Below are 12,065 nucleotides of genomic sequence, written 5' to 3'. Positions count from 1 at the left end.
GGGAACTACCAGGGTACTGAGTAAAGTTAAACAGTACAGTACAGTCGAAGAATATTTATTATTATTTATTAATTTAAAACAAATATTTAAAATAAATAAAATAAGTAAGTAAGTAAACAAGTGTATGACTAGAGAGAAGACTTCTACCTTGCCTCAGCATGAAAATAATGCTCAGCATGGCAAAATTTCATGCTGTTATCCTTAAGCTGTTTTATTTATTATAGCTTTCCCCTCCGGGAAGCTAATGGTGACAGGCATGGTTCTCCCTCTCCTCATTTAATCCCCACAACAACAACCCTTTGAGGTAGATTAGGCTGGGAGCCTAAGAACAACTAGTGAGGTTCATGGCTGAGTGAAGATTTGAACCCTGGACTCCCAGGTCCTGGTCCAATGCTCTAACTACCATGTCATGCTGACTCTCAAATAGTTGGTTAATCTGGTTAATCCATGGTTAATCAGGAAAGAGATTATCACTTCTCTGACTGAACATCACAGACATAGGACTCAGCTATACAGCTGCAAATATAACGTTTTAAGTGTTTTTAAGTGCATTATACAAATGTGACACTAGATGGTGATGGTGAGCTTATGGCAAATTCAATATTTTTTCAAAACACTTTTTAAAAAAGCATTTTCATAGTGTTTTTTTATATTCCACCATAAACAGTAGGGAGTTGGGCTAAGCCCATGCACTGAAAATGCAACAGTTGCTATGAATATCCAGAGCTTTGATGCAGAGCAAACCTTTTGATTTCAGCCCTTCCAAATCCACTCATGGTAGCCGGATAAGAGGAGTGTTTCACCCAGGAAGCAAATTGGGAGCCAGGCCAGCCATCACTAACTGATCAACTTCCCCTAAAGTTTCTGATCTCGGCTGGGTCCATAGATTCCTGTCAAAACAGAATGTTTGCGAAGCCTGTCACTGAAATAAGCGAACATGATCAAAGCAGATTTTTGTTTTTTTAACAGTTCTGGGTTCTTCAAGTTCTTTCAAAGGGTAACCAGGAGAAAGGAGAAGAGGGTGCAACTCCGATAAGTTTTTAAAATATAGCATTGTAGGAAAATTGACATCACGGGGCAAATCCGTTGTCATTTTTGTTATGGACAGGAGCCTTTCATTTAACATTTTGGATCCAATTCATGTGTTCCAGAAACTGCCAATGAAAATATAATATGTTGGTTCTGTAGTTGGAAAGAATCCCAGCTAGTAAGTCTGGAAGTCAGAGGCTGAACAAATCCCTCTCGTCACTGCAATCCTGTGCTGTGGGTTTGGTTACTTGCTTCCTTAAAAAAACCCACTGGGTTTAAAAAACAGCAACAAAGTCATGGGACAAAGTGAAATCCAAGGCTTGGACCAGCCAATCAGGCCCTGATGGAAAACACTTCTTCTTAGAGGAGCTTCCAAGGATCCACTATACTGTAATGTTTATGTTTGTGACTTAACGGCTTCTTTCCTTTCATCTGTTCTGCAGATCTGTTACATGGAACTCTAGGTAGCAAGCAAGAGAAGTTCTGACCAGGAATGGGCAACCTTGCTTCTGTTCAGAAGAACAGAAGAAGAGCCTGCTGGATCAGGCCAATGGCCCATCTAGCCCAGCATCCTGTTCTCCAAGGGGAAGCTTCCAAGCAGGATAAGAGGGGATGCAAACCCACAGAAGCAGGGAGAATGCAGTGGGTTTCTTTGTTCAGCAGAAAAACATGCTTCGGACAGAAAACCCTGCCATGATCCCTGAGAGTGATAAGCCAGGCTGCACAGCACCTGGATGGAAGACCTTCCCCACAACAACAATTAATTTCTCTCCATAGAGGTGAATGGTGACAGTTTATATGGGAGGGGAAATAAATAAATAAAGCCCCCCCACATGTCACTGATAACTGAACCTAGTCATATGAACCCAAGAAGCTGCTTTCTGGTGACTCAGACCATTGGTCCACCATGCCCAGTATTGTCTACAGCGACTGGCAAGAAGTATCCAGGGTTTCAGGTATGGAATGTATCCCAGTCCTACCTGATGTTGCCATTGAGGATTGAACACAGAAACTTTTGCAAGCAAATCAGGTGCTCTACCATTGACCGTGGATGGTGCTGTGGGTTAAACCACTGAGCCTAGGGCTTGCTGATCAGAAGGTTGGCGGTTCAAATCCCCGCGACACGGTGAGCTCCTGTTGCTTGGTCCCTGCTCCTGCCAACCTAGCAGTTTGAAAGCACATCAAAGTGCAAGTAGATAAATAGGTACCGCTCCGGTGGGAAGGTAAAGGGCGTTTCCGTGTGCTGCTCTGGTTCACCAGAAGCAGCTTAGTCATGCTGGCCACATGACCCGGAAGCTGTACGCTGGCTTCCTCGGCCAGTAAAGCGAGATGAGCGCCACAACCCCAGAGTCGGCCACGACTGGACCTAATAGTCAGGGGTCCCTTTACCTTTACCATTGACCCACCGCTCTTCCCCCAATTAGGAGTTAAGAATCTATACCAGCCTGGATAGCTCGGTTGGTTAGAACATGGGGTTGATAATGCCAGTCCCTGTAAGGGACAGCTGCCTATTCCCGCACTGCAGGGCATTGGATTACATGACCCTCAGGGTTCCTTCCAACTTTATGATTCTATTTGAGGTGGAGGTGGGGACTTCAGGTAGGCAAATTATTTTCCCGTTTAAAGCTGTCCTTTTTCCAAACACGCTCCCCCTGCAAACGAACTTGTAGAAAAAAAGGCAGGGGGGTGACTAACCGAAAAACAGAAAAATAAGGAGCAGGAGGAGTGTGTGAGTCTGTCTGTCTGTTAAAAAGCAAACTTTTTTGTCGATTTCAGAGGAGGGAGGGGAGAGGGCAGCTCCTCTTGAGTCAGTTTCAGGAGAAGGGAGGGGAGGAAGGCTTCATCAGTTTCAGCAAAGGAGGGCCAACCTCTTGTCAATTTCAGAGCCAGGGGAGTCGTGCGAAAGAAAGAAAAAGAAACCAACAACTTTGGTCTCTGAGGGGCTCGAGAAGAAGCCAGAGAGAGTTTTGTGGGCTAGGCTGAGCAGGGGGAAATTGGGGGCGCGCTCCCTCGCCCTGTTTCCCCTCTCTTAGACGTCGACACGAGGCAGACCGAGATCTTCCCATCTCTTTTCCCTGGGAAACTACAGCCAGGAAGAGCAAATCGGGGGTGTAGCGGGGGTCATCAGAACTTTTTTTGGGGGAGGGGAGAAAGGGGAGTAAGAGGGGGGAAAGGCAAGGAGAGCCGGATCGCTCGCAGTCTCCTGGGTTTGTGGGTGCTGGTGAGCCGGGGTGGGTGGGGGGTCAGCAGGCGCCCTGGAGCCCCCCACCTCCGCGATGGACGCTGTGGCAGCCTTCGGCATGGATAAGCAATTTGCCCCGAACCCGGTGCGGATTTTGGACCCTCCGGACAACCCCCAGGCTCGGAAAAACTTCAGCGTTAGCCACCTCCTGGATTTGGAGGAAGTTGCCGCCGGCATGAATGGGGCAGCCAAGGAATCCGGCGCAGAGGCGAGGGAGAGCGGCAAGGGCGGGCCGGACCCCTCTGGGGGCAGCAGCGGGAGCGAAGGAGGAGGCGCCCTTCGGGAAGGTGAGCGCTTTTTAGATGAAGGGGGGAAGAGGAAAGAAGAGGAGATGTCCTCAGACTTTCTTTTTGAGGGGGGTGTACTAAAGAATCTGTGACGATAGGATGTCCGGACTCATCCAACATCTGTGAAATGGGTAGGAAATGCCAGCCAGGCCTGGGGGAATCCACAAGCTTTCACACCCTGGCAGCTTTGCTCGCAGCTCCTCATAAAGTCCACCTACTTGGGAGTCAGCCCCACTGAATTCAAGAGGACTTGACTTATGAGTAGACATGATCCAAATGGTGCCGTTTATGGCAGATTTGGGGCCTGATCATGCCCGTTGTAAAGCATTTCACAGTGATCACACAGAGTGATCCTCATCAAAACACCATCCTTTATATTCCCCCCTTTCTTATTTCATCTAAATTTTCCCATAGTTTTATTGTTTATAATTTATTGGGTTTTCCACAAAAAATGGCAAATCCAGATTAATTGGTGAAATGATAACAGGTGGTGTTTTGATGAGAACAGCATTGTGTGGATGCTGTGTTGAACTTGTGTGCAACAGCCATCCCAAATCCACTATAAAGTAAGGTGTGCATAGGTTCCTTCCACATCTTCCTTAGTGGAAGCAAAAGCGCTGTTGAAATTGGTATCCAATTGGGCCCTGTTCCTTCCATTGGGCCTTGCACTTTGTATTTTTTTCTGCAGGATTGTGCTTCTATCTATCTATCTATCTATCTATCTATCTATCTCTGTCTTTCTTGTATCTTTTCATAATCACACACTCTGAGTCTGGGTTTATAGGACCAGCATCCTTTCCTGCACAGTGCCTAGCATGTAGTCCCTTTGCATTAATCTGGTTGGCCACTGTGAGAACAGGATGCTGGACTAGATGGCCCCTTTTGGGGGTCTCTTTTTAGGTGCTTAGGTTCTATATGTTAGCTCCAGGGTCAGAGGCAGCAATGCTTCTGAATACCAGTTGCAGGAAACTGCAGAAGGGGAGAGTTGCTGTTTCCAAGGGCATCTGGTTGGCCACTGTGAGAACATGATGCTGGACTAGATGGGGCATTGGCCTGATCTTACAACTCTGCTATTTCAATGACCAGTAGTTCCAGTGGTTAGCAATAGATTCCCCTCCTCCCCCCAGGCCTTGGAAACTGGGGAAAGAGGTGGGGGTATTGTTTGGCAAACAGACATCTTAAAGCCATGGAGAGGGGTTTTTGCAGTTCATCTATGCTCTGAAATATGTTTGTGCATGAGCAAACGCCATGGAGACTATTATAAGCATCATGAAATGTGACATCATGACAACATCCGCACATCCAAGAAGATTCCTTCTTCTTCTCCTTCTCCCTTCTTTCAGGATACAAATTCTTCAAAAGGAGGCTTACAAGAAACATAAAATTTATATGCTGCTTTTCAGCCAAAAAGACTCCCAAGGCAAGAATAAACAGATGTACACAAATACAACACAGAGCAAATACAACATAATGCAGAAACAAATGATGTAAATTCAACACATTTCAACAGTATCAGAAACCAAACGCATCTCTGCTCCTGCCAAAAAAAAGGCAGATGACATTCCCTACAAAAATGTTAAGGGTGAGAATACTTAAGCATATATAAAATGTCATCAGAAAGCTTCCCACAAGGCAGATGGGATAGATTAGCGCAGGAGTGGTGGTGGTGGTGGTGGTGGTGGTAAAAAGACTGCTTAGTTTTGCCATGAATACCAATGGGTAGTTGAGTTGCCTGGACCATAATTTATTGATGAGTTCTCAAGAGCCTTGGGGCTGAAATCATCACCAACTATATAGGCACAACTTTGGTCCTGAATGCAAAACTCTGCCGCTAATGGTTCACGGGTGAGGGTCCAAGTCCTGACAACTTGAGTCCTAAAGGACTTTGTTCTAATGCTGATGGTTCCCAAGGCCTCCCAGAAAGTGAAGCTTCCCCCTGGAGAACGTGCTCACAGTCACCTTTACAAGTATTCCCAGGCATAGGAAGGATAAGTCTGAACTGTCCTTAATTTTAGCTGCCTAAAATATTATTGTTGCCATTCGTAATAAAATTAAGAATTTTAAGGGCCTTAGCTAGAAGAGCTAGACGTGGTTTATGACTAGTAATAAAATATTATCATCATTATTGTGAGTGCTGGATCAGGCGAAAGGGGGCCTAGACGATCCAGCATCCTGTTCTCACAGATGCCAGTAATGGGAAACCCACAAGCAGGATTCTACAACAAGAGCAACTCTCCCCTCCTGCGGTTCCCAGCGACTGGAATTCAGAAGCATCACTGCCTCTGACCATGGAGACAGAGCATAGCCATCCATGTAAAACATAAGCATGCAAGCAGAGCTCTGTTGGATCAGGCTAATGTGAGCCCATCCAGTGTAACATCTTGTTCTGACAGTGGACAACCAGATGCTTCCATTGTTGTTGTTGTTGTTGTTGTTGTTGTTACTATTATTTATTGAATTTATATACCTTCCTATACCCGGGGGTCTCAGGGTGGTTCACAGAATAAGAAATTTGCAAGCAGGACATGAGCACAAAGCATTTGTCTGCTACCAGGGTAATTTCAGGGGCACCTTAGCATGCTTTCAAACACTTGTGTGTTCCTCCACTACACCATAAACTGCATGTGTTGGAAGGACGCACTGGTTAGACTGGCCATTTTTACGGCAATCTGGTTCTGCTTCTTCCTGCATTGGTCTTAGCGATACTCATGCATGTGCATCGACAACATCCAGGAGGCTAAAAGTTCTCTCTTTGTTTTCCATTTTCAATGTCATATATGGGGGGGAAATGCAACAGGCATCGCTTGGAATCAATCTGCACAGCCCAAAAAATATTCTGTGGAGAGCCCCAGGCCCAGAGAGAGAGGGGGGCACCATATGGGCCACTTGGCCCAGGCCTCTGATTCCAAAGGGGGCCTTGGTCAGCACATTCACAATTGCAGGGGATGCACTGGGGTGAACGCGGAGGCGCAAAGGCGGTGGTGGTGGTCGGATTTCCTGGGGCCATGGCTGGCAGCGCGAGAGAAAACCTTCTCCAGCGTCCGTCACCGAAAGAAATTGCTGATCAAATGCTAAACTTGAATTTGGAAAACGTTTTTCCAAATCTTCTAATTGCATTATGCATTTTCTTATCATTACCAGCTACAGTGGTCTCCAATGAGAGAAGTTTCAATATATTAAAATGAATTAAGTCTTTCTTTCGATTAACAATGGCTTAAGAACACCTAAATGGTTTAGCAATGATAAACATAAACCATGATAAGGCAAAGTTGCTTGATTTTTGCTGCGTAATTCAAGAATTCGCAGAAAAGAAATTTATAAGACTTCAGTTATCCCCAGGGTAAAAAAAAGGAGGGACACATTATCTACCTGGCCTGGGCCTCTGCCTGGCTCTGCAAGGCCCTGGAAAACCCTGTAAAAATGAAAAGACTATGGACAACCCCCTTTCATTTCAATGGGGTTTGAACAGGAGAACATCCCATTAGATTTGGGATACATAAGACTTAAGCACCCAGCTATGTGCTTCAGATCTCAAGAGGTTTTCCCTGGGATACATTGTGCTCTCAAGGACTTCCTGAAAGCTCTGACAGAAGTATAAATTTGTTGTGCATAATCTAGTTTAAGTATGCCCATTTGAATGAATAGGAACTGTCACAACTGCTATTATGGGGTCAAAATGACTCTTGTGGGTGTCCCCATCCATTTAAATGACCACCCTGTGAAGTAATGAGAAGGCTGCAGCTTTGTGTTAGTGAATGTGCTTTGCATGCAGAAGGTCCCAAGCTCAATTCTCAATGGCATCTCCTGGTGGGGCTGTGAAAGACCCCTTGGTTAAAAATCTTGAGAGCTGCTGCCGGTCAATGTTGACAATTCTGAGCTGCATGGACTCTTGGTCTCACTTGGTATAATTTCTTGTGTTCTCATTAAACCAGCCTTTAATTCAGAACTGTGAGGACTGGAATCTTTATTTTTAAGGAAAGGGTCAGAACTCAGAAGCAGAGCATCTGCTTAGCATGCAAGAGGTTTGAGATTCAGTTCCCAGCATCTCCAGATTCGGCTGGGGAAGACTCCCTGGCTGAAGCCCTGGAGAGCTGCTGCCAGTCATTGTTGACAATTCTGAGCTAGATGGAACAAAGGCTCCACCCAGAATAAGGCAGCTTCTTATGTAGGTCACTCTTCTAACCATTTCACAAAGGAGACAACTGAGACTGAGCTAGAGGCCCCCATTGGCAGAGGTATGATCTGTATGTCCAACTATCACCGCAAGGACTACCTTCCTATTACTCATTTATTATAATTTATTACGGTTACACACAGCCCTAAAATCCTAAAATAGGCTGAAGGGTGTTGCATAGATGCTTTTTTAGACTGATTAATTGATTGATTAATTGTATTTATTTTTGGTGGGTTTTATAGTCTGTCCTTCAGTCAAATGCCCAGCTCTGTTGCTCCTGTGCCTTTAGTTTAGGGGATTGACTTGCAAATGACAGCAGGTCTCCCAGTTGTGAACAGCAGATGCTGTCTTGATGGAACTCCTTTTTCATAGGCAAAGAAGGAAGCCAACATGACCTCCCTCCATCTCATCTTTTGGAAATTTTTAATTTCTAACCTAGCTTCAGTTCAAATAGCACTGGGATGAAAACAGAAACAACCTTCCAAGCATGGCAACTCATAATGATCATGAGAGCATGGTGCATTTTCCCTTGATGACACATTTAGTGATCTAGACCCGAATCACAGCTTTTCCTACATAAGGTGGGCACCCTATTGCAACTCAGCTTGGCTTCCCTCTTCCCAGTCTGTGAAACCAGAATAATAATGTTGATCTGCTAAATGGTGTCATGGTGAGGATTGGTGAAATTGTAGCCTATAGACTTAAATATAAAGGAAAAGAACAAATGTTAAGTGAAATTTGCAGTGCCTGGGGGACCTCAGAATTAGGAACAGAAATCCAGAAAGACTGCTTCAAATATGTATTTCATATTTATTTATCATTTATCATAATACAGTAAATAAATGGGTCCTAATTGGTTGGGCCAACCCTGAGCTTTTAGGCATCAATAACTCCTTTTACCAGGCTCCCTTTTTTTGCAATGGATGCTCTGCATGAGAATAATTTCGTTTCATTTCAGAAAATATATATACTGCTTGATTGTAAGCAAGCAAGACAACCAACCAACTCTCAAGCAATTTTTTTTAAAAAAACACCCACACAAATTATCGGTAAGAACTGTTAAAAACAACTATTTAAAACATTTGCAAATAATTAAAATAAAAACCTGATTAAAATAATTGCCAACAATCTGCATAGCTGGGTAGGCTTTGCCTAAAACAAAAATGTTTTTTAGTAAGCACCAAGAACAGAACAGTGAAGGCACCTTCCTGATGTCAACAGGCAGGGAGTTCCAAAGTGTGTGTGCTGCCACACCAAAATATCAATTTCATTCATATGCAGAATTGGTATTGTGTGGCACCTGTAACAGTGGCCATTCCACTGACTGAAGCAGTCGAGTGGGCACTTGTCAGGTAAACTGGTCCCATGTTGCTGAGGGCTTTATATACTAATAGGGACATCTTGAACTTGGTAGCAAATTGAGAAGACCTGAGCAAAGTGTTACACTAGGGCCTCTCCATCAGCTGATGGTAACATCAAGTGAATGTTTCCATATAGGGAACATTCTATCCAAACATATAGGGTATTCTCCCCATTAACCTCCAATTGCAAACCATTTTCTGGAGTGGGGGACAGTTTTGATGTTCAGATGTACATTCAAGAACTGTGTGAGAAGACCTTTAGCCAGGCCATTGTCTTAATGGCAGGCACATGCAACCGTGAGCGGGATCAGGGATAGGGTTACAGAAATCATATATTTTTGGTGCGGGGTCGTGGTGGCCACCATTGTTCTTTCCTGCATGCATGGGAGCTTAACCCTTATGTGCCCACTTAACTGCTTTGATCAGTGGAACTGGCCCCGTAAGAACTTTATATTTTAGTGTAGCAGCTCCTTTACTTTGGAACTCCCTGCCCCTTGATACTTGGCAGGTGCCTTCACCGTAGTCTTTTTGGTGCCTGCTAAAAACATTTTTTGCTTAGACAAGCCTACCTAGATGTTTAGAAAGCTGGTGTGAGTATTAATTTGCTCTCAGTCTATAGTTAACATTAACGACTTAAGACTTTCAAGAGTTATAAACTTTTTCGAAATTCTTAAATGATTAACGTTAATTTTCCTTATTGATAATTTCATTGTTTAATTGCTTCATATTATTTTTAGTGAAATAAATAAATAAATTTACTCTAGAGCCAGAGCAGAGTTCATGTAGTATTATATACTTGCACTGTGTCCTGTTTTGCTTCAGGGGATAAAAGACTAGCTCAACACTCCTCTCCCTTCTGTTAGTAATGGGAGAAAAACACGTATGGATTCCTTTCTCATACAGAAGAAAAGGCACCGTTCTTTTAATGATGGCACAGTTCTGTGTCAATTACGTGGGAGTACGTTAGCACTGAATTTAGGAAGCTGTACTTCTCAGCAGAAATAAGCCTTTCACATTTCAAAGAATGCAGCAGAATAATGATAAGGGCTCTGGCAAAGGTGGACTAGCAAAAAAGGCCAGGACAGCATTTGATATATGGCAACTTATCTTCCATTACTAAGTAGAATTGTCTTACTGTTGATTATACAAGCATTCTTGCTTGGTTTGGTCAGGGTTTTTTTTTTCAACCAGCTAATAGGAAGAATTCCTGTGTTGGATAATAATTGGGTTGTGGCTGTTTTTTTTTTTTTTAATAAAAATAAGTTTGTTGCAAAATCCAAACTAAAATAACCAAAGTGGGTGAATTAGTGTCTTCCTTAATTTCTTACCTCTACTGTGCCCTGAATCAGCTCCCCACCTTCCTGACCGCCCCACCCAAGGTAATTTGTGAAAAGTGTGTCAGTTAACTCAGAACTGGTTTCTAAGAAAGGAGTTAGCCTGGGGAGCTTAACAGATGCAGATCTGAATTCTGATCAGAAGTTAGTTGTGTCTTTGGAAATTTAACGCAACCAGTGCCTCCTGTTGCCCATTGCATTTTAAAACTGTGTGGTGAGGACCATTGTTTTTTCTTTCCTAATGGAACGGTTCAGAGCCTTCCTCCCTTCTTTGATGACTTCCAAGGCCAGCAACTGTCTTTTCATTTGGGAATGAGGGTCCTGGGATTCCTATAATGCAAGAGGACAAGGTTCAGGAGCACCAAAATATATTGATTGCATATGTCCCATAAATTGCATGCCTACCTACTGCCATGGGACCAGCTGACGTACATTATAAGGATGTCTTTTTTTCATCTTCGCTTTTAAAATCACTTGTCCTGAATCTACGACAGTAATGCGTATCTACAATCAGTTTGCCAGAACCTACCGCAGCATCGGTCTATGTTTCAAAGTGAAGTAGAATGAAAATTGGTGGCTTGGAGCACCTTTTGTTTTGGGAGAAATTGACGACTGCATTTATTCTCAGAAGGATCTGTATTCTTCTAACAAAAGCAGCCTTGGTTGGAAAATAATATTTGATTAAAAAAAAAAAAAATTAAATGAAGCACATGAATACAGCTCACCCAGCGTAAAGCACTATTATCAAGTTCTGCTGCTTTCAGTGGGAGAGTTAAGCATTTTGCTTCCATCAAAGTGCTTGGCTCCGGTTCAGAAGCATCCCCAGATTTATTTGTGATGATTAAGAGCAAGTGCATCAGAAGTCTGGAAAGAGGTCCTAATGGAACCTGTGGAGTGTAAGAGTCAATTTTGCTATAATAAAATGTATGATGTGATCAAGGAGAAATTTCTGGACTGTTTTCATGGTAATTAGATTGTGGGGTAATTAGGCAATGTCTTCTTCTTATTAAAGCCCCTTTTTCTTTTTTTGTAAGAGTACTTTAAAGAGTGGCACACGTTGTGGGTCTACCACAATTGACTCTGAATCCTCTTGAGTCTAATGAAATTCAGCTTTTGTCCTTCTGTTGTTAGACTGAAGGATGGAGGAGAAAGGGAAAGTGGTTGATTCTAGGAATCAGTCGCTGAAAGACTAAAAATGCATTCTGTAGAAAACCTTTTAATGCGTGTATGTCTCTGTGTGTGTTATAGATGTAGCATTATATATATATATTAAAATAAAATAATTAATCTCCACTCAAAGCAATTGTCAAAGCAGTGTTCTAATTTTAAGAACATTTATTCAGAAGGGAAGTTCCACTGATGGCAACAGCATGGTTCTGGAACACTAATCAAGAGAGGGTCACTGTATTAAGGACATTAGTGGCAGAAGTCAAATCTGGATAGGACTTTTAACGTAAACCTACCAATTAACACTTTCTGAAATGGTACGCCAGAAAGCTACCTTGCAAAATCCAAATTTCTCCAAATTTCCAACCAAATAAGGTGTACCCCCCACAAATTGTATATATTAAGGAAAGTGTGTGTAAAAATGCATATATTAGTTTTTTAAAAATGCAAGATGCATTTTGTTGTGGGAAA

The 12,065-nt window shown here is 43.1% G+C and overlaps 1 protein-coding gene across 3 annotated transcripts in view; it reads left to right on the top strand.

Moving 5' to 3' along the window:
- Positions 1 to 3,197: 3,197 nt before the first annotated feature.
- The window catches only part of PRRX2 (paired related homeobox 2), a 223,758-nt gene continuing 214,890 nt past the window's right edge, over positions 3,198 to 12,065 (top strand). For 2 of the 3 annotated variants that reach the window (XM_081847262.1, XM_081847261.1), the window contains exon 1: positions 3,198 to 3,558. In XM_081847262.1, coding sequence (XP_081703388.1) covers positions 3,306 to 3,558 — 253 coding nt within the window. In that variant the 5' untranslated portion in view covers positions 3,198 to 3,305. The remainder of the gene's footprint in view (positions 3,559 to 12,065) is intronic. The other variant, XM_081847260.1, reaches the window with a different exon arrangement.

This window comes from Podarcis erhardii, assembly GCF_964252035.2.
Source record: "Podarcis erhardii genome assembly, chromosome: Z".
NCBI classification, from domain to species: Eukaryota; Metazoa; Chordata; class Lepidosauria; order Squamata; family Lacertidae; genus Podarcis; species Podarcis erhardii.
Note: the sequence above shows the minus strand (reverse complement) of the source record. Positions and strands in the feature narration are given on the sequence as shown.